General features: G+C 35.2%; 3 protein-coding genes across 6 annotated transcripts in view; 1 reads left to right on the forward strand and 2 right to left on the reverse strand.

Moving 5' to 3' along the window:
- Nucleotides 1-22,945, forward strand: part of LOC127835269 (integrator complex subunit 4-like) — a 49,233-nt gene that overhangs the window by 11,565 nt on the left and 14,723 nt on the right. The window lies entirely within an intron of this gene.
- Nucleotides 9,172-14,764, reverse strand: LOC127835271 (uncharacterized). Its single transcript, XM_052361619.1, has 2 exons — nt 13,369-14,764; nt 9,172-13,042 (listed from the first exon to the last, which is right to left on the reverse strand). The coding sequence occupies exon 2, from the start codon at nt 12,984-12,986 to the stop codon at nt 11,835-11,837; it is 1,152 nt and encodes a 383-aa protein (XP_052217579.1). The 5' UTR covers nt 12,987-13,042; nt 13,369-14,764; the 3' UTR covers nt 9,172-11,834.
- On the reverse strand, nt 16,449-20,167 carry LOC127835270 (uncharacterized). 3 transcript variants are annotated; one of them, XM_052361618.1, is made up of 2 exons: nt 18,027-20,167; nt 16,449-17,166 (listed from the first exon to the last, which is right to left on the reverse strand). In XM_052361618.1, the coding sequence occupies exon 1, from the start codon at nt 20,007-20,009 to the stop codon at nt 18,615-18,617; it is 1,395 nt and encodes a 464-aa protein (XP_052217578.1). In that variant the 5' UTR covers nt 20,010-20,167; the 3' UTR covers nt 16,449-17,166; nt 18,027-18,614. The 3 variants fall into 3 exon arrangements, with proteins under 3 accessions (XP_052217578.1, XP_052217577.1, XP_052217576.1); XM_052361617.1 differs by having other exon boundaries at nt 16,449-17,510; XM_052361616.1 differs by having other exon boundaries at nt 16,449-17,682.

The following is a 22,945-nucleotide window of genomic DNA, read 5'->3' on the forward strand; positions in this document are numbered from 1 at the left end:
ACAGTTAATCAAGCTCACAATAAAATCAAGTATTAACGAAATGTAAGAGAGAAATAAAATTTAAAAAAAAACACAAATCCTTGAATGCATACATTCTGATTGAGAGATGATCCGTTATTAAGTAATTATTTCCTTTTAATAAAAACAGTCTTTTCATCATTATACATTCATTCTCATAAGCGTCATACAGTGCACCAATATTATCCTGACACTGACCTGTTTTCTGGAATGTTTCAATAAACATTTAGGATGAACTTATAAGTTTCCATACTGGAATTGATTACAATAGAAACAACTAATATCCCTCTCATTTCTGTTGTGCTTATGGAAAAAAATTGCAGTTATGGAATAAAATAATTCATTCATACTACACATAATATTTTAACAAAACAAATTTGAATCATAATGATGTAAAAATATTGTAATAGCAAATCAATTGTCACATTATTACAAAAAAAGAAACAGTATGAAACAATACATGCATGCAGTAACTGGCATTACAGACACTTGACTCCCAGTCTTTCATCCTTGTGGGGTGAGCGACTCCCAGTGCTCTTGCATATGCCAATATCGTATGCCCAAGAACTTCCAACCCAAAAGCCTTCAATGTCCCATAAATCTTTCTGTTGATAAAACTTGTAAGTATCATTTGACTTCTGTATTATGTGATACTCTTCTGTAATATTGAGACCGGTGAGATAGTAACGCATCATGGCAGAGCTTGGAGCCTTACTATACTTATCGTTTTCTACTTGGAAATCTGGTGTTTCACAACTAATGTTGTTGCCAACTCTAATGTTATATGTGATGTCTCCAAACTTGAACTCGGGCCATGATTGTCCAACAAAGTGAAACGTAAAGACAAATTGGCCAGCTGGTGAACGGAATTGGTCAGAACAGACTTGCTTGGTTACTTTACCATACTTCTTAGTAAAGCATTGTTCAAACTTGCCATCAGTTTGAATGAGCCAGTTTTCATGCGTTATATCATATTTTATGTTAACAGTTCTATCTATCTTTGAATTTTTCACATCATAAATTGATAGAAGTCTGATCAAATTTCTGTTGTCTCTTGAAGGATTCGTTTCATAATCCAGATATGGATGGCTGAAGTAAATGCTGACATTTGTCAAGTACTTTCTGTCATCATATGCACCTTTCAAAATAGTGTGGGGCAGCTTTAATTCGTGAACTCTGTAGCCATTTGACACTGTCTGTGAGGCAATCAAGAGGCAACAGGCCAAAATAAATTGAGTGAGGATACATTTTTTCTGAAATGCAAGATCCTTTAGTTCTTTCCCTGTTTTTTTTCGTGCGTTTTTGCCAAGATGCAAAAAACGTATCAAGTTTACAATTATAACGATCACAAGGGCTTTCCCCAACTGGAGATAAATGGTGGTACTTTCGCTACATGTGACAATAAGCAGGTTTATTGACATAAATGGAATGTCTGTAAAAAATATTATAAACCCTCTTTATCCGTCGTTTTCATCTTTCTCTTCGTCATCTTCGTCTCTGTCAATGATCTCTTCCCAGTCCATATAAACCTCAGGAACAAATGCCAAAGTACCAAGTATGGAAAATACCAGCAGTGCATATTTGACTCCATTTCCTGGAGGACCAAACACCAGGCCTTCCTTAACCCCTGCCACGCTGCCAAATAGAAGCCAGTCACTCACAAGATTGCCAATATTGAGAACCAAGAAGGTTCCGAATCTTATTCTCTTCTTATTACTGTAGTAGAACTCTTTCAATTTCTCACAAGAAGGTCACTTTTCTGATGTTTTCTGATGATTTTAACTTAATCTGAAATTTAAAACAACAAAGTTGATGATATTGCCCTTGTACTTCATCTGACATTTGGTTCAAACATTGAAGAATTTTCAAGATACACTCGCCCTGCAGGGCAATCCACTACCGCTTGAGTTAATACTGCTTGCCCTGCTTTTTTTGTATATAAAAACATTTGTTTGATAATAATAAAGCAGGATCTTTTTACTGTAAGATTTGGGGCTTGATTCACATATGATGTTGACAAATCTTGGCTTCTCTGTTGATCATGAATTACGCCTTTAAACCAACTTAAAAAAAAATACTTTGCAGACTATGGTATCTTACCACGTTTTTCACTCTGTAAATTGTATACTTTAATGATGGCATTAGATTAAAGGCAGCGTTTTTCACAAATAAAGCACATTCCACCCAGCTGAAGTTGATTTATATTTTCTGTGCCCAGGATGTAATTGAATTGTCGAAATGAAAGTTTGCTTTATGTATGGGATTGTCCTCATTGGGCAATTTGTTAAAGCTTTCAATGTGTGCAGCAGGATTTTTGGCATTGAATTTATATTTCCAAATCGAGAGTAACGCTTATCTGGCAAATTGTATTTAAAAAAACTTATCTCACCCGACCTTCAACTTCACTAGCAAATTCAACCACATGAGTGGATTTTTCGCTGCCTGATTTGATTTTATATAGCTTTTAAATTGTAAGATCCTTGACTAAAATTCAAAAACTTAAACTGAATAAAAAAATCTTATGTTGAGTTTGATTTTAAAATGTTTTTGAATGTTCTTTTAAAATTATACTTACATTCTACCTGAAGTTTCTATTTATTTTCCTTTTTTTTTTTTTTACTATAATTGTTATAGTCAATTTTCGAATGTGTTACAGCTGCAAGTTGTTATGGGTTTATTAGTGATAGTAATTACATATTAAAGAGGCTTGATACAAATGTGAGCATTTGTTTATCTGGACTATTATTTCTACTGAATTTGCATTTCAGGTAATCATAACCCGGTGCAATTTGAAGTTATTAGATTTGAAGTCCAGTGTTTAAGTGATGTAAATGTGGACCTGCAGTAATGATAACATGTAAAATGTAGTACATTAAGTTTTACTATTTTATATCTTAGTACTAGTTAACTTGTGTATTATGTTTAAATTGACACTGTTAAAGCAGTCTTCAACTCATTCCAGCAAAATTCACATGTTAATTGCCACAGTAAAGGTCAAAAGTTCAAATGTATCCACTTTTTAACAACAATTAAAATTTAATACAACCATCAATATGATATAGGGTTTGTGTATGTTTGTTCTATTTTGCTGTAACTTTTCAATTTCTTGTGTGAAATGCAGTTAACTGTTTACATAAGATGTGATTTTTTAGCTTGGCTGTTTTCGAAGAAAACCCAAGCTATTATCATAGCCCTCTCGTCCTCGAGTTCGTGGTCGTCCAAAAACTTTAACATTGGCTATAACTTTTGCAATATTGAAGATAGCAACTTGAATTTGGCATGCATGTGTATCTCATGGAGCTGCACATTTTAAATGGTCAAAGGTCAAGGTCACCCTTCAAGGTCAAAGGTCTTTTTTTTTTTTCATGTGTATCTCATCAACCTGCACATTTTGGGTTGTGAAAAGGTCATCATTGACCTTCAAGGTCAAAGGTAAAAGAACAAAATCCAAGCACCAACAGCCAAGCGTTGGCATCCGCTATGCGGTGCTCTTGTTTAATAATTTGAATTTTTTGCTTAAAACATACAATTGATGTACAGTCAAAGTTGAGAACAGTGGTCAGTCAAGGGAAATGGCCAAAGTGACCGTTGTCGACAAGTGACGGCTATTCTCGGATCACCATTTTATAAGATTGATGGTCTGTTGGTAGTATTGCTAGGTCGTATCCCACCCAGTCTTTCACACACAGTGTAAAACAAAGGCTTATTGCCGACAACAAAGCATAATAATATAAATAATTTCTAATGAATAATACAGAATAATGTCTTTTAAATTGATTTAATTTCATTACTATTTTTTAACAAAAAGCTAAATCTATGATTTTATCAACAAAAGAATTGTTGTTTACTCATGCATCTCGTAAATCCGACAGTTTGTATTTCGTTCATTGGAATGTATTTTTAAATAAAGATTGTCACGACGACGTGTTATTGACGTCGGATTAGCTGTCAAAAATCAAAAGTACGGTATTACGGTATTATTCTAAATCAAGGAAAAAGACGCCAAAATCTTGTTAAAAAATATTTAGTTTGTTATAAAAGTTGCAATTCAATGTCTGTTTTCCTTAATAGACAATCACTTATCCTGTCATTGCCTTCATATAAAAACACTGGCTAGCTTAGTGTTGTTTTTACGTATACACATTCTTATTATTATGTGCACCTGTTTCGTTTGTGTTCTTACTTTTCATGACTCGAAACGACTGACGAGTGACCGTTGTTTTCAGTTCAAACTTGACTATCCGAGTGAAATATACTGGCCGTTAGCCGTAATGGACAATTGATTGTTATTCTCAAGTGACCGTTAGGTCAGTTTTGACTGTAATATAATTTGTGTTTTTTCTGCATACACTGCAACGCCGATATATCGCGGACCGTTATATCGCGCTGTCCAATATATCGCGCTTTGGCTATGGCTCCCAAAAATCTGACGAGCCTGATCACTAAATGACATGTTTTAATCTGAGAATTCACTAACTTAAGCAAAAAAACCGGTTCTAGCTAGTATTAACACCCCATATTTCGTGGCTTACTATGGCACGCAGTGAAGCTTGAAAAACAGTCGATTAGTGACAATGTTGTTTACACAAGGCTGGGGTTGTTTTTAACACTTAGGAAATATCCAATTAGTGTAATTGCAAAGGTAATAATGGCAGTTTACTGGTATACAAAATCGTTAAATTTCGGTACTGGTCATTGATTCCTTTGTCCTGATAAAAAGCGCGCGAAAATTGGCGTGGGTGTATTTACTTGTAAATAAAAATTTCGTAGCCGGTACAACATTGCGATAATTTAATTTCCCTTAAAAGTTTCGTTGTAAATTTCAACAAAAGTACCGCGGTATCTCGCGAATTATGTGGCATTGACATTTCCTCTAAATAAAATATAATTCCAACACGCGGTATCGTTACCGTTACGCTAAGGGTAAATTCGAATCTATGCACAATGTATTTTATACGTTTTTTACAGCAAGAATTTTTCATTTTAGCTGATTCGCTAGGGATCGTACATGAAAATAAAAAAGATAATTTACATTTTGGTTTTATGATAAATACACAGACACTTATGTAGTAATGAAAACGTTTATTGTAGAATTGGTTTGCAATTATTACAATACAAATATGTAGCAGCGCTGTATATAAAATGAAAACATTGGTGAAATTTGACAAGTAAACCGCAATATAATTAAGTTAGACATTTCTCGAGTTATATCGCGCGCCGGATATATCGCGCTCGCGATCTTTGGATCCCACCAACCGCGATATATCGGCGTTGCAGTGTATTTAATTGTTGATGTACAAGTAATAAATGCGAATACTTAACACAATATTACTGTAATTGAAATGTGAAGATATGTGTTTTGCTGGTAACTTCACTGATTTAATACAAATTAGATGTTTTTTAACCTTAAATTTTTTTTTTTTTAAACTCTTAATGATAATAATAATGATAAATTAGACTCAAAAGCATGCAAGGGGAAAAATTTCTGTTGTGTTTGATTTGAACATGTATTTAAAGGTTCTTTTTAAATTCTACTTACTGAACGTTTGCTATCCATATAACTTAGAATAACTGGTTGATTGAAATGATAATGTATCTCCATCAAATGTCAAATGTCCTGCTGCAAAATGCCTTGTTTTACCTGCAAAAATTATTGCATGTATGACTTCTACTTGTAAGTTTATAAGTATCGGGTTAAAGTTGACTAGCTATAATGACACGTTATCTAAGAATGATGAAGGCCATATTTCTTTTCCTATAATGCTAATGATAATTTTATTAGTTTGACAGTTAACAAAAACTGTTAACATATTTTTATAAAGAAAAAAATGCTGTTAGACCGCAAGTTAAGGATTTGGACTGAAGTCATCAAAAATTTTATGGGAAAAAAATTAAAAAAAATAAAACTAAATAAACAAAAATTGTATTCCAAAAACAAACAAACTAAAACACATGCGGTTCCTATGACCAAAAGATTGGCCATCTAGATTTACAGACAAATGAGTTTACAAATATAGAAGTGAATTTTGTAACACTGTTTTTAATGAAATAAACTTTTTTTTAAGTTATAGAAATTTGCAAATGTTCTAAAACGTTTTCAAATATTTCTTCCGTTCTCATATCCCTATTTGCAACTGGTAATATTTCATAAATGTTTGGAACAGGTTCCTTTAAGACGCTTTGTCAATTTGGAAGTAAAGGAATGGGAACATTTATACATATTTAGGTGGTTTTTTAGCCCGATTTTATAGTTGAACATTTTTTTTTTTTTTAAAGAAGTGTCTTATGATTATTTTATTTCAATTTAGTTTCACTTACAACTAACAAAGTATATAATAAGGATTTATATGATTTTATTCTGTTAATTTGAATTATTATAAAGACTTATATCAAATTAGTTTTCCCCAATTCAGTAGACTTTTTGCGCGAAAAAAAATTCAATTGTGAATTTATTTTCCCAATTTCTTGAAAATGCCGATGAAATTCCCAATTCTTAAGCCATGGGCTATCTTCCCAAAAAGTGGAAAGAAAACCCTGATATTACTACATTTATTAATACCGCATTCATACATATAACGACATTTATTCACACAAGTCATAAATATTGCTACATTCATACATTTACATACATTCATACATATATCTACATTCATACATATTACTACATTTATTCATATTACTACAATGTCATGTACATTTATACATATGACTACATTCACTAATATAACAACATGCATTCATATAACTGCATGCATACATATTACTACATTCATGCAGATATCTACATTCATACCTATTAATACATTCGTATACATATTACTTCATTTATACATATGACTACATTCATAAATATTACTGCATTCATACATATTACAACATTCATACATATTACAACATTTCTTCATACAGCAACATAAATCAAAGCAGAATAATTTAACACTCAAGAATCAAAACCATTGTCATTTTATTACCAAAATAACTAACATAATATAACAGAAATTTTAACAGAATATGTCTCCAGTATCACAAGCACTGGACTTCCAGACTTTCATCCCTGTGTGGGGCACGACTACCCGTGATCTTGCATTTGAGCTTCCATATGTCTTCAATGTTTATCAAATCGCTCTGTTGATAATTCTCGTAGGAAGAGTTTGACAGACGCTTGAGGCTGCTTTCTCCGGTAATGTCAGGCTTTGTTCTATAGTAGTGCAGGAAGACTGAGCCCAGGTCTCCAATGTGTGTTGCCATGTCATCTACCGCTGGAAAGTTGGGGTTTTCACAGTTTGTGCTGTTGCCAATATGCATGTTGAAAGTGATGTCGCCGTAAAGTAAGCTCGGAAAGGATGGGTCAACATAGTGGAACGTGAAGGCAAATTGGCCAGCTTGAGGTGTTTCATCACTGGAGCAGCTGGTTTCCATGGTTACTGTCACATTGTTTCTTGTGAAACATTGGTCAGACTTGACAGCAATTTGGACTAGGAAGTTTGTGTGGGTTAAATCATAGTGGATGTTAACTGTTTGATCCGTCGTTGAGTTTTTCAAATCGTGAATTGAAAGGAGTCTGATTAGATTTATGCTGTCTCTTGAAGGATTTGTTTCATCATCTAGAAAGCTATGACTGAAATAAATGCTGACATTTGAAAAGTACTTTCTGTTGTCATATTCACTTTCCACCTTACTGTGTGACACCTTGAAATTGAGACTTCCATCTGCATTCCGCTCTGTCTGTGTGGCAATCAAGCCATGTCATAGCAAAAAGAACATAAAAGCCAAGTCTTTTCAATGGAATTAAAGGGTGGCCTTCCGTCCTACAGAACATATACCAGCTTTCTATTATTTGTAAGATGGCAATAACCATGATCACAGAGGCTTTCATTAGCAGGAAATAACTGATGACTTCTTCTCTGCATGCCACTATGACCAGAATTATAACCATTTGTGGAATTTCTACACACCATATTACACTGGCCCCATATAGTTTGTGGTTGTCATCTGTTTCGTTGCCAAACACCTGATAGAATGCTGCGATGGAACCAAATATTGAGAATACCAGCATTGAATATTTGACACCATTTCCTGAAGGACCAAATACCAGGCCTTCTTTTGCCTTTGCCACGCTGTTGTAGAGTAGCCAGACACTGATAAGATTGGCAATATTGAGGACCAGGAAATTATAACAGATACAAGAAATCATCTCGATCACATTTTTTGAAAGCTCTTAGTCTTTCTGATAGACCTCTTGTCTTGGATGTTTTTGGCTTCTTCAGGCATTGCTTGTAACCTGCAATTTAAACAAATGTAGGTTTATACTTTGTTTATGATGCTTATCTATATATATTATTCATTTCTAATATGTGATTTTATGTAGATGTGAGCACCCATTGTAAGAAGAAAACATCAAAACATAAAATAAAACAATATAGTGAATCTGTATCCAATGTCTCTGATAGAAGTTTGTTATATTCACTTGTGTATAAGATTAAGCCTTCCAAAAGCTTTCGAAATCGTTGGATCAATACTTCATTAATAAATACTGGACCTATTCAAAATTACTAGGCTTTGTCTGTCAGACAGACAGTTTTTGGGAAGGCTGCATTTTTTATGGACATTATTCAATTAAATTTTACGTTCCTTATTCTGTCTAGTCTCTTTGAAAAATCAAATACTTGTATTCCGAATATTTATCAAAAGCTGTACTTTTGGTTACCAACTGGCACATGTGTTATTGCTTTAAGTCTTTGTTGGGTATGATGCATGAGCATCTTACAGAAAGATAGCCTTGAGGCTTGATAAGATTAATCTTGACTATCATCTGCATATCTTATCACAGTCATATACACACCTCCAATGGCAAAGCAATAGATTTACCAAGCTTATAAATAACAAAACTAGAAACCCGTGCATATTCCATTCTCATCCATTAGGTTAGACAGTACGTCTCTTTTAAATAACATGCACAATACCAACACAAAACCGTATTTTTCAAAACAAGAATAATTTCATGTACAAGTTACATGACTTATATATCTGTTTAAGGACGTATGCGGAAGTTTCAATGCAAATTTTCTTGTACCCAGAATTTGATAATTTTGGTAATTAGCTAGAACCATCTGTTGTGGATAGAAAAATAATATAAAAAACATGAGTCACCAGTGTTGTTATTTTTTTATTCCCACTTCAACAACATACCTATTTTAGCATAAGTATAAATTAAAAATAAGGCAAACACACCCAAATTGCGTAAATTAGTGATAAAACTGTTGAAAAAACTTATATCTTTCTCTGTTTGTATAATACTGATTTAACACCACTGCAAATTCATAAAAAAAAACATAAATGCATTTTTCGGGGCATTAATTTATGAAAAAAAACAACAACGGAATTTCACATATGAAAACCAATTCCATGCATGTTACTGTTATTATTATTAAAGTCTTTCCCATACCTAGATTTTATCCAAACTTACCCAAATGTTTCATTATTCATTACTTTATAAAAATATAAAAAGAAAAACATAGGTCACTAGTGTCGTTTGTTAACAATCGAAGTTTATCTGCATGTAGTAGAATACAATTAACAACAAATCAAAACAATATACATGGAAAAGTTTGTAACACAAACTAGTGAATGTATGCCAAAGCAAAAGTAGAGTAAGATTTAAATAAATCACAAATAATATGTAACCAATTCAGTAAAAGTAGGTTAAAACAGCATCCAAAACAAGATGTGAGCAATACATTTAAAGGAGCATATCAACGGGATTAATTGTAATTCTTAACATGACTTGACCATTGTTTGGCTGTATGCCAATGCAAAAGTAGATTTCATTTTAATCAAGACCCAAATATTTAATAATATGTATCGAGATCAGTAAAAGTAGGCAGTATCCAACTAAAAACAAGATGCATATAAGAATTAAAGGGGTACATCAATGGTATTAATTGTATGACTTGACCAATCACGGCATTCCATTGTTTTGCATAAATGTATCTTTAAGCAGTTATATATTATTGGTAAGAAAATGAATATGCAAAACAATATATACACACAGTTAATGTACGATATAACCATACTCCAACAAAAGTTATTTAATTATTTGAAAACCTGTACACACTACTAAAATGTGTACATGTGAATAGAATTACAACAGAATACAATTTGTGCGTATATGTTAAACAACCATTCACAACATACATGAACTTCGGTATCTTTCATAAGTGTTTTGGAAATTATAATTGATAGGCCACTGTAATGTTATCATACTGAAATCAATATTGATTTTTTAAAGTCTACATTGACTGACATTTTTTTTAAAGTAAATCATACATTTTGAGGACATTTTGATAAGGTGTGATTAATAATTGTTTGTTACTCATAGAATTATATATGTGTGTTGTAGTTTGCTACAGCTATCTTTAGCCGGTATCTAAATGAAACAAAAGTCAAGGATCGACAGTGTTGTTTATTTTTCATTTAATATAAAGCCTGTTTTAAAAGAATGTGTTTACGTCACAAAAATGCCATACAGACCAACATTGAGCTCATCAGTGAGAAAACCTTTGAAAAAAATAAAACGTTTTCCTCTATAATAATGTATAACTATGATTTATATATATATATATTATATATATTAGATTTTCAACATAAAAAGTCCCAAAATTCATATAAAACAATTACTTGGCATTATCAAATTCCCGCATGCTACACGTGGTTGCATGGCATGTCTTTATTAGTTCAATTTTTTCATAAACTATCAAGAATTATTTAACAATATTTAGGTAGAATTGTTTAGATGTAAGGCAAACGTTCGTTTTCTTTGATGTTACTTGTGTTTTATAAAAGTGTTGCACTTGCGGTACCCGCATGTTTTCAAATACAATGCTTAGCGATCGGACAGACTGAATTTGTATTGTTGTTCATCTTTTTGTTAAGGGCTAACAAATCATAAACTAAACATTTTTGTTCTAATCAAATTTATCAAAGAGGAATATGATATGCGAACGAAAAACAAAATACTATTCGCATGTATCTATTTGCACGTCGAGCAAGATGCAACCCCAACTGCACTTGATGCAGAAGTAGTATAGCGTCGTGAATAAATGCTATTCATTCATCATTGATTCTATGTATAAAATATATCAAACAACACCATATGAAAGTTGATTTACTTAGTAAATGTGTGAGAAATTAAAATAATAACAGTATTGAGATTAAGTGTTAAGCATAACATCAAATGAACCTGACATTTTAATTATAATTTATGCATATTAAAGTATATGTTTGTGACATGTTCAAAACAAATAGCCGTTCAATGACAAATTCATAATGCGCAGGAAAGCTTTTATTTTTAATAAGCCTAAGTTTCGACACAAGCATCGCAAATTATGAAGATGTATCGCCAATTTTCCTGTATTAAGACTCATGCTTGCCGTTACAATCACGCTATAAAAGTGTTTGTGTGGTCTTAGAGATGATGGTCGATTTTTATTGTACAGTTTATATGACACATATTGTTTACACATTTGCCTTTGCTTCATAATAGTTGATTTATTGGTGTTTTTCCAATATTTGATATCCATCTCGTTTTGATTAGAAAGCAGTAATCCATATACAATTAATTATTCACAAATTGCAAGTACAGTCTATAAAGCAAAATGTTCTGAAAGTCGCTCAGTATTATAAAAAGGAACATCATAGGTAATTTGAATTTTAAAAAAGATTTCATTTTGTATCACAAACATCAAGGCTCTCATCCCTGTGTGGCGCCTGACTTCCCGTGCTCTCGCAGTAAAGTTTCCATATTTCTTCAATGTTGATCAAATCACTGTGCCGATAAAACTCATGAGAAGTGGGCGACTTTTGTAGGATGTGATTTTCTTTCCTAATACCGGCTTAGTTCGGTAGTAACGCAGAAATACCGAAGCTGGGTGAGCAACATGGGCAGTTAAGTCGCTAACTACGCTCATCTCTTCTGCTTCACAATGTGTGCTGTTGCCAGCTTTCATGTTGTATGTGATATCGCCAAAAAGAGTGGTAGGAAATGATGGTTGCATGTAGTGGAACGTGAAGGCGTATTGGCCAGCTGGTTTTGGAACATGGCTGGAGCATTCTGTTACCTTAGTAACAGTGTTCATAACTTTATTCACTGTGAAACATTCTTTATGTTCACCATCCACTTGAACAAGAAACTTTGTCATTGTTGAATCGTATTTGATGTTTACAGTCCTGTCGGTGGTTGTGTTTTTAATTTCATGAATTGTCAACAGTCTTAACAAATTTTTACTGTCAGAAGAGGGATGTGTTTCATAATCAAGGACGCTATTGCTGAAGTAAATGCTGACATCTGCGAAATACTTCTTGTCATCATATTCGCCTCCTAGTATACTGTGTGGAACTTTGGGCGCAAGACTCCCGTCTGGGTTTCGCTCAGTTTGTGTGAAAATGAAAATTGCAATGGCACAACCTAAAACCACAACTAGTCCTATGATTTTTATGACAACAACGCATTTTCTAACAACAAGACATGTTTTTCTATCATTGTCATCATCCATCTCATCATCACTTGATCGTCTGCAGCTGTTCCAGACAGTCCATATAAACCGAATCACTACAATAAGAATCATAACAGAGGCTTTTGCCAGCTGCAAATAGCTGATTGCCTCTTCCCTGCATGCAACAATGACTATGTTAATTGCCAGTTGTGGAATTTCAGCAAACCACATTGTCATTGCAGAAAGTGGTTCAGCACATTGGTTTTTACCATAGAGTGAAACCCCATCAGAGATTATTTCCAAAAGTGAAAAAAATGTTCCAATAATTGAAAATGCCAGAAGAGCTTTTCTTACAGAATCTCTTGGTGGGCCAAATACCAAACCTTCTCTGGCTGCTTCCACATTGCGAAAGAGCCACCACACACTCCCTATGTTGATAATGTGAACAATAAGCAAGAATACAAAGCATATCCCCATTCAGACATTTTTTGCTCATCTTTTGATGTGTCTTGTGGATTTCTCGAACACAAGCTCTGAAATAAATGATATTTTATAGTTATATATATATATTTTTTTTATTTTTTTCAATTTAAAATGTAGAAAAAACATTTCAAGTACATCCACTGCAATGTCACATACCACTGTTTTTAAATTGTTAGATCCTTTTATTAAAATTCAACAAACTAAATTGATTTAAAAAAACATTCAGTCGTTGTGTTTGATTGTTTGTGGACTAGGACTTTAATATTTCAAGTACATAAGTTATAAAGTTTTATTTGATCATCTATGTATAGTGGCATGTCATATTCATTATTGAATTTATTTTTAAATTACATTAACATAAAATTAAACATCTTACTTGTTAAAATTCCACTCTTATTTTCCTGGAAGTTTTAGAGACAAAATTTCAATGATTGCTTTGCAACAACCAATTATTGTGTTTTGCAGTTGTTATGAAGAAATTTATGGCAGTTGAGGTCTGTTTGTGTGATTTAATCTCTGAGTAGGTGTTTTTTTCCAATATTAAAGAGGGTTTATCAAAAGCTGTGTTCAACAAAAATTTCATTTTCTTGTAAGTTGTTCTTAATTAGCCTGTTACAAATAATTTTGAAGAATTAATTGACTTAGTGATCACTGCTTCTGACTAAGAAATGTAGCCCAAATGTCAATATATTAAAACGGAATGAGGATTTGTGGTATGGAGCAAATTAAAACTGTGAAGTGCACAAACATGACAAATAATACTGATTCTAAGAGAGTATTGTAAATTAAATTAAAATGTTAAATCAAACACGTATTTATAGACATATAATACATCCAATCGCATTGTGTAATAAAACCAATAACAAATGGCTATGTATGGGATTGTGATCTTTAAACTATAATTCATATTAAGATTACCTGGAAATGTTTACTTCAAATGATCATTATTTAAAAGTATCATTCTCTTTTTGGCGACTTAGAAATAACATGGTTTGACTGTATTGAGACAAGAATTTGACCGTTAATTAAGAGGTGTAAAAATTCAAAACATCTTGTTATTATGGTTCCTTTAAAAAAAATATGCAAGAACAACATGCAGAATGTTTAACCAACCCTCGTACTCAAAAATAAAGTGTGAAATATCGAGTAGCCTGCATTTAGCCTACTCATTGTTTAACTGTGGAGACGCAGGTATTTGAGCTTTCCTATCAGTTTTCTTTGACAGCAATAGCATGGTTTTATCTTTGGCTGGCAATTATCATTTTTACTTTTGATAACTTTGCATTGTGTTGTAAATACTAATTTTTTCTGTGTATATTTTTCTTCATTTCTCTTTAAAGTCTTTAATATTTTGAAGATTCTTCAGTGGGCTTAATTCCATGGATATTGTAACCCGGCCTTTTCATCAGAAGTTTGAGTTATACTGATAACCCATTTGTCAGCGTCAATGTAATATTCAAGGGTGTCAATTTTCCGGGTCGATTTTGAGATCAATGGAAATCCGATTAGTTTTTTTAGGGGGGGGGGACTTTTTTCGTTCGAGTGCCCGATCATTTGAGAACGAATCCTCTACGGCATTCCGCAAATTTTCACTCGTTATCGATTTCGCTCGTTCTCAGCACTCGGGTTTGACCAGTTCGGCATTCATAGTTTATCACTTTCAAATTATCACCTATATAATTGATGTTCAATTAGTTTGCACAGTTTATATACAAACGGCGTTTGCCACTTAAAGAAGGTGTGAAATATGACAGGCGAATGTTTGTTTTCGGGGAAAAAAATCCGGAAAAACGCATCGTACCGAAGTATGAGCATCCTAGACGTTATTACATTCTTTAAAAGAAAAATGCCAATGTACATTGTGTTTTAACCTTCGTCTCGATAAAAGCGCGCGCAAATTATTCCCTACATGTACAACGTCACATCAAACGCATGGAATGCTTGCGTGTATTAAATTTGTGTTAAATGTTTGGTGGTAAATTTTTTACAGAATGATTTCGCGAATGATTTGGAATTGTCATTTCCTCAAACTTAATTGCAAATCAAACACGCTGTATCTTTATCGTTACTGTCGTTTTCATAAGTCATTATTGAAACAGTTATTGTACTGAATGCTGATGAACCAGATAATCCGGAGGAAACTGGATAAAGTGTTGGGTGTTGTGAAAAAACCCTTACTAGTAGCGGGTCTATACTGACCTATTGTGTAGACTGCGATGTGTTGACAAAGAATTAAAATGTGCGAAAGCGACTCTTTGCAGATACGGTCCATAATTACTGTGAATAAATTGTTCAGAATATATAAATGATTGTTTAAATAAAAACACTCTTAGAGATATAACGCCGGTTTACATGAATTAAAAAAAAAGACTCCTGGAAGGCTAAAAAACAAATATGAGTCGCGGGTATTTTAGTGAGTCGGTCGAGTAACTCCAAACAAACAATTTATTAAGGTCAGCCTTATTAAAAATGTTAAATTCCCAGTGTTTGTTTAATTTAGATTTTCATTAATACTGTAAAGAATACATGTACTGCACAGGAATAATACATAAAGCTAGGGCGCGGGCCCTGATGGGGACATTCCACCTCAGACCCATGCATCTACATGAAATTTTAAAGAAATAGATTGTGATATTTTCTAGCCAAACTAACTTTTTTTCTGTTTTGAATCACTTAAAAATACAGGTGTCTTTAAGCTCAGGAGAAGTGATTTCTTTGTTTCAAATAAGCTAAAATGCAGGAGCTTCCAGGGGCATCCGGCCCCCTGGACCTCTGGCCAGGGCTTTGCCCTGAACCCACCGGGGGCCCATCGGCCCCCAGATAAATTTTTCAGGATTTCAAATTTGGGACAATTGACACCCCTGAATATTATGTTTACGGTTTGTTTTGCAACAGTTCTGTATCAATGTTTCTTCTACTGGTTTTCCATTGAAACTTAGCATTCATGTTCGGGGTCATTTTTTTTTAGATCATTTACCAAGCTGCACAACTCTGACCTTCAATTTAGCGTTATTATTCCCCTTTTCTCTTACCTGAGCACAACATACTCATGGTGAGGTTTTGTGAGCCATTTTTCTGATGCATCATCGGTCATCAATATTTACCTTGTGAACACTTTGGAGGCCTCATTTATTTCCAAACTTAGGTTATTAAGTATGCCGCTTATTGCTGCTGTATTCACAGGTTCCAGGTGATCATAGTTGTAACTGGCTTTGCATCAGGGTTTTATGTCCAGTGGGCTAGTGCTGTAAATGTGTCTCTGCAGTCAAGATCAATTGTGCAATGCAGGCCACTCAAAATGCATTGAATATCAAGAATTGGTTGTTCAACGAAATAAAAATTACAAAAAGTTCATTCGGTTTCATCCAATTCAATAAAGACCACATATAGCCAAAATAAGTATGAATATGGTATTATCCTATTAATTTCTTTTGAACAAAACAACAATGAAAAATCCAACGCATCAAGTAATTTTATAAAGAATTAAAAATCACCAAAGAAGTTGTATAATTTGATTTAGAACAAAATATAACATAATTGAGTGACATAATTAAGTCATATTTTCAGGTTGTACATAGCAGAATATGAAAATGGTTAACTTGAAAAGTCAATATCTTTCTACAGATTTCACAAAGTCAGATTAAAGAACATGCAGAAGGTCTAAAATCAATTGTTCCCACTATCAATTTTAAAGATTACTATTTCATTGAGATGACATGCAAATAAGATTAAGTTTAGTCATAAGCCACACCATTATATAAGTTATGATATACCATGCTCATTTGATTATATTTAACCCATTTATGCCTAGCGTCTAGAAAAAAGGCCTTGGCAAACAGCGTAGACCCAGATGAGACGCCACATGATGCGGCGTCTCATCAGGGTTTGTGCTGTTTGCTTAAATGAATTTCTGTAAGAAATATTCTAAATATAGAAATAACAAGCAAATTCGTAGAATTGATATCCCCCGCAACGTATCTTTTGTTTAAGGATGGGTGCAAATCGGACGGATGAACATACTACAAAACAAAGGGCCATTACTCTGTTATTAACAGATGTTGTACAATGCCATTTGGCGTGCATCATCGTCTTATCCATATATATAGTCATACCAAGTTTCAATGAAATCCGCCAAAGCAGCATTTTCAAGATATGGCTCCGGACACAAAAGTGCCTATAGTAAAAAGCATTTTTTCAAGATACAAAGGGCTATAACTCCATTATTAACAGATGTTGTACAATGCCATTTGGTGTGCATCATCGTCTTATCCATATATATACTCATACCAAGTTTCAATGAAATCCGCTAAAGCACTTCCAAGATATGGCTCCGGACTCAAAAGTGCCTATAGTAAAAAGCATTTTTTCAAGATACAAAGGGCCATAACTCCATTATTAACAGATGGTGTACAATGCCATTTGGTGTGCATCATCGTCTTATCCATATATATACTCATACCAAGTTTCAATGAAATCCGCTAAAGCACTTCCAAGATATGGCTCCGGACTCAAAAGTGCCTATAGTAAAAAGCATTTTTTCAAGATACAAAGGGCTACAACTCTGTTATTAACAGATGTTGTACAATGCCATTTGGCTTGCATCATCGTCTTATCCATATACATACTCATACCAAGTTTCAATGAAATCCGCCAAAGCACTTCCAAGATATGGCTCCGGACTCAAAAGTGCCTATAGTAAAAAGCATTTTTTCAAGATACAAAGGGCTATAACTCCGTTATTAACGGATGGTGTACAATGCCATTTGGTGTGCATCATCGTCTTATCCATATACATACTCATACCAAGTTTCAATGAAATCCGCCAAAGCACTTCCAAGATATGGCTCCGGACACAAAATTGCCTATAGTAAAAAGCATGTTTTCAAGATAAAAAGGGCTATAACTCCATTATTAACAGATGTTGTACAATGCCATTTGGCGTGCATCATCTTCTTATCCATATATATACTCATACCAAGTTTCAATGAAATCCGCCAAAGCACTTCCAAGATATGGCTCCGGACACAAAAGAACCTATAGTAAAAAGCATTTTTTCAAGATACAAAGGGCTATAACTCCGTTATTAACGGATGTTGTACAATGCCATTTGGCGTGCATCATCGTCTTATCCATATATATACTCATACCAAGTTTCAATGAAATCCGCCAAAGCACTTCCAAGATATGGCTCCGGACACAAGCGTTCCGGACGGACGGACGGACGGACAACACCAAAACAATATCCCTCCGCCTCTGACGGTGGATAATAATACTAGACATCCCTAATTTTGGGAATAAATTGATCCAATTTAGAAGGATAGGAGAGTCCACTAGGCATAAATGGGTTAAGTCTATCATCAAGCATTGGAATGTTACAACAAAGGGCCACAACTGCAGATCTCCTCACAGACAGTGTACATCCAAGTTGTCTCCCTTGTGTGCACAAGTAACAAAAAAGGGCAGCAACTGCAGATTCTACAGACACTAAACATCCAAGTTGTGCCCCTTGTAAACACAGTAACAACAAATGGGCAGTAACTGCAGATCTTACAGACACTGACTTTCCAAGTTTTTTCCCCTTGTGAACACAGTCATAACAAAGGGCAGCAACTGCAGATCACCTCACAGACACTGAACATCCATGTTGTCCCCCTTGTGTGGGGCTAGACTGCCACTTCTCTTGCAGGAGGCAACACCAGTCTTCCACACATCAGAAATGTCTATCAAATCACTTGCATGATAAAATTTGTGAGTAGTTGACGTCTTATGTATGTGGTTGTCTTCTGTAACTCCTGGTTTTGTTCGATAGTATCTCAGCAGGACACTGTTAGGGTCATTCATATGGTTGGCTAGGCTGTTTTCAACTTTAAATGTTGGTGTTTCACAGTTGGAGCTGGTTCCAGTCTTCAAAGCGTATGTGATGTCACCAAAGATTAAACTGGGAACCGATGGTTTGACAAAGTGAAAAGTGAATGCAAATTGTTCAGGATTTGTGAGGTTTGAACATGTGGTTTCCATGGTAAATTGTTGGGTTCTCTTATTGATTGTGTAGCATTCTTTATGTCCATCAACTTGAATTTGATATTGTGTGTGGTTTCCATCATATTCTATATGAACAGTTTTGTCAGACTTTGAGTTTTTCACATCATTGAGTTTTATCAAGCGCAAGAAATGTTTGCTGTCAGCAGAAGGGTTTGTTTCATAATCAAAATTTCTGTGGCTGAAATAAATGCTTACATTGGTGAAGTACTTTTGATCATCGAATTCCCCTTCAACAATTCTGTGTGGGACTTTGAAGTTAAGGCTTCCATCTTGATTCCTCTCTGACTGTGTAAAAAGAAAGATTGTTATGGCTCCTCCCAGTGTTACAATCAGTCCCAGCATTATAAAGAAACGGTAAAAAATGAGGTTTCTAGATTCCTTGTTCACCTTGGCACATTCCAAATCCTTGCGAGCAGATTTGCTGCAGTATCGCACAAGGGAGACAATTATGCGTATGACTGCTCCTGCAATGATCAGTGAAGCTTTCACAAGCTGGAAAAAGCTGATGGCTTCTTCTCTACATGCTACTATGGCGACGTGTATGGCAATCTGTGGAACATCCTCTACCCAGACGATAATTGCAGAAAGAAGTTCGACGTCTTGACATGGACTTCTGCGGAATAACTCCCACCAAAGGTTGACGATCTCGAATAAACACGTGAAAGTTCCAACAATGGAGAATGCCAGCAGCAGATATTTGATGAAGTCCTGCGGTGGGCCTTGAACAAGGCCTTCCTTAGTCAACCAAACGTCTCGACACAGCAGCCAATCACTGAAAAGGTCGGCGGCATCCAGGCTAACAACCAGTAAAAATACAAAAACCTTGAATCCAAACTTGTTGTGGTATCGCTGGCAGCAGGGGATGTTGTCCACTACTTTTTTACTCAGCGGCCTACGGGCACACTTATTCTGTAGCTCTGTAAGTTCCATAAGTTCCATGGGGGTTACTGAGGGGTTCTTCTTTTTATCAGCCATATTCTGTGTATTTAATTATAAGGTTTTAAAAATCCACATGGAATAAGTTTAAATTGTTCTATGAAATCTATTCATGATCTTCCTTGATTAAGTCAAAACTTATTACTCCAAAAGTCATGTAAATGTATAAATGTGTATGAGTTAAAGTTACTTTTGCTTCTAACAATGACAGGAAGCTAAATCCATATGAGTCCAATTCAACAGCACTTCAATGTTCAAGCAAATGTATACATGAAGCTCCTTGCAACAATGCTCACTTGTAGTTCTCAGTGTTTCCCAAGGGTTACAGAAACTGCAGATCTTCTTAAACACACTGAACATCGAAGTTGCCCCCCTTGTGTAAACAGTAATAACAAAGGGCCACAACTGAAGATCACCTCACAGACACTGAACATCCAAGATGTCCCCCTTGTGTACACAGTAATAACAAAGGGCCACAACTGCAGATCACCTAACAGACACTGAACATCCAAGTTGTCCCCCTCGTGTACACAGTAATAACAAAGGGCCACAACTGCAGATCACCTCACAGACACTGAATATCCAAGTTGTCCCCCTTGTGTACACAGTAATAACAAAGGGCCACAACTGCAGATCATCTCACAGACACTGAACATCCAAGTTGCCCCCCTTGCATACACAGTAATAACAAAGGGCCACAACTGCAGATCACCTAACAGACACTGAACATCCAAGTTTTCCCCCTTGTGTAAACAGTAATAACAAAGGGCCACAACTGAAGATCACCTCACAGACACTGAACATCCAAGTTATCCCCTTGCGTACATTGTAATAACAAAGGGCCACAACTGCAGATCACCTCACAGACATTGAACATCCAAGCTGTCCCCCTTGTGTAAACAGTAATAACAAAGGGCCACAACTGCAGATCACCTAACAGACACTGAACATCTGAATTGTCCCCTCGTGTACACAGTAAAAACAAAGGGCTACAACTGCAGATCACCTCACAGACATTGAACATTCAAGTTGTCCCCTTGTGTAAACAACAACAAAGGGCTACAACTGCAGATCACCTCACAGACATTGAACAATTAAGTTGTCTCCCTTGTGTGGCGCTGGACTACCGCTACTCTTGCAGTAGGCAAAGCCAGTCTTCCACACTTCAGAGAAGTTAACATCCTATAGATGTGGTTGTCTTCTGTAACTCCTGGTTTTGTTCGATAGTATCTCAGCAGGACACTGTTAGGGTCATTCATATGGTTGGCTAGGCTGTCTTCAACTTTAAATGTTGGTGTTTCACAGTTGGAGCTGGTTCCAGTCTTCAGAGCGTAGGTGATGTCACCAAAGATTAAACTGGGAACCGATGGTTTGACAAAGTGAAAGGTGAATAATAATTGTTGAGGATTTGTGAGGGTTGAACGTGTGATTTCCATGGTAAAACTGTTAATTATGTTTTCTTCGATTTATTTGCTTTGACAACTTACCTATTAGAGTTGGCCAGTGTAAGCTACACACAATTGTGAGACTGTGGCTTAACCTGTTGTTTATTGGTAGTTCTATTAATCAGCATTTCTTTTTAGGACATTATTTGCACATTTTTATGCCCCAGGTAGGGTGGCATATAGAAGTTGAACTGTCAGTCTGTGCGTCCATCAGTCTGTCCGTTAACATTTGCTCGTAAACACTCCAGAGGCCCCATTTCTTGTCCCATCTTCATGAAACTTGGTCAGAAGCTTTGTCCCAATGAAATCTCGGCCGAGTTCGAAACTGGGTTGTGCCGGGTCAAAAACTAGGTCACTAGGTCAAAAAAAGAGAAAAACCTTGTAAACACTGTAGAAGTCACATTTCATGCCCAATCTTCATGTAACTTTGTCAAAATGAAGGTCTTAATGATATCTTGGCTGAGTTCAAAAGTGTTTCCGATCCGTTGAAAAACATGTCCACCAGATGGTTTCCGGATGATAACTCAAGAGCGCTTATGCCAAGGATCATGAAACTTCATAGGTACATTGATCATGACTCGCAGATGACTCCTATTGATTTTCAGGTGACTAGGTCAAAGGTCAAGGTCACGATGACCCGAAATAGTAAAATGGTTTCCAGATGATGACTCAAGAACACTTATGCCTAGGATCATAAAACTTCATAGATACATTGATCATGACTCGCAGATGACCCCTATTGATTTTCAGGTTACTAGGTCAAAGGTCAAGGTCACAGTGACCCAAAGCAGTAAAATGGTTTCCGGATGATAACTCAAGAAGGCTTATGCCTAGGATCATGAAACTTCATAGATACATTGATCATGTCTCGCTTATAACCCCTATTGATTTTCAGGTCACTAGGTCAAAGGTCAAGGTCACGATGACCCGAAATAATAAAATGGTTTCCAGATGATAACTCAAGAACGCTTAGGCCTAGGATCATGAAACTTTATAGGTACATTGATCATAACTCATAAATGACCCCTATTGATTTTCAGGTCACTAGGTCAAAGGTCAAGGTCACGATGATCCGAAATAGTAAAATGGTTTCCGGATGATAACTCAAAAACGCTTAGGCCTAGGATCACTTCATAGGTACATTGATCATGACTCGTTGATGACCCCTATCGATTTTCAGGTTGCTAGGTCAAAGGTCAAGGTCACGGTGACCCGAAATAGTAAAATGGTTTCCAGATGATAACTCAAGAACGCTTATGCCTAGGATCATGAAACTTCATAGGTACATTGATCATGACTCGAAGATGACCCCAATGGTTTTTCAGGTCACTATGTCAAAGGTCAAGGTCACAGTGACCTGAAATAGTAAAATGGTTTCTGGATGATAACTCAAGAACCCTTATGCCTAGGATCATGAAACTTCATAGGTACAATGATCATGACTCGCAGATGACCCCTATTGAGTTGCAGGTCACTAGGTCATAGGTCACGGTGACCTGATATAGTAAAATGGTTTCTGGATGAAAACTC

The sequence above is a fragment of the Dreissena polymorpha genome, chromosome 6, assembly GCF_020536995.1.
Source record: "Dreissena polymorpha isolate Duluth1 chromosome 6, UMN_Dpol_1.0, whole genome shotgun sequence".
Taxonomy (NCBI): Eukaryota; Metazoa; Mollusca; class Bivalvia; order Myida; family Dreissenidae; genus Dreissena; species Dreissena polymorpha.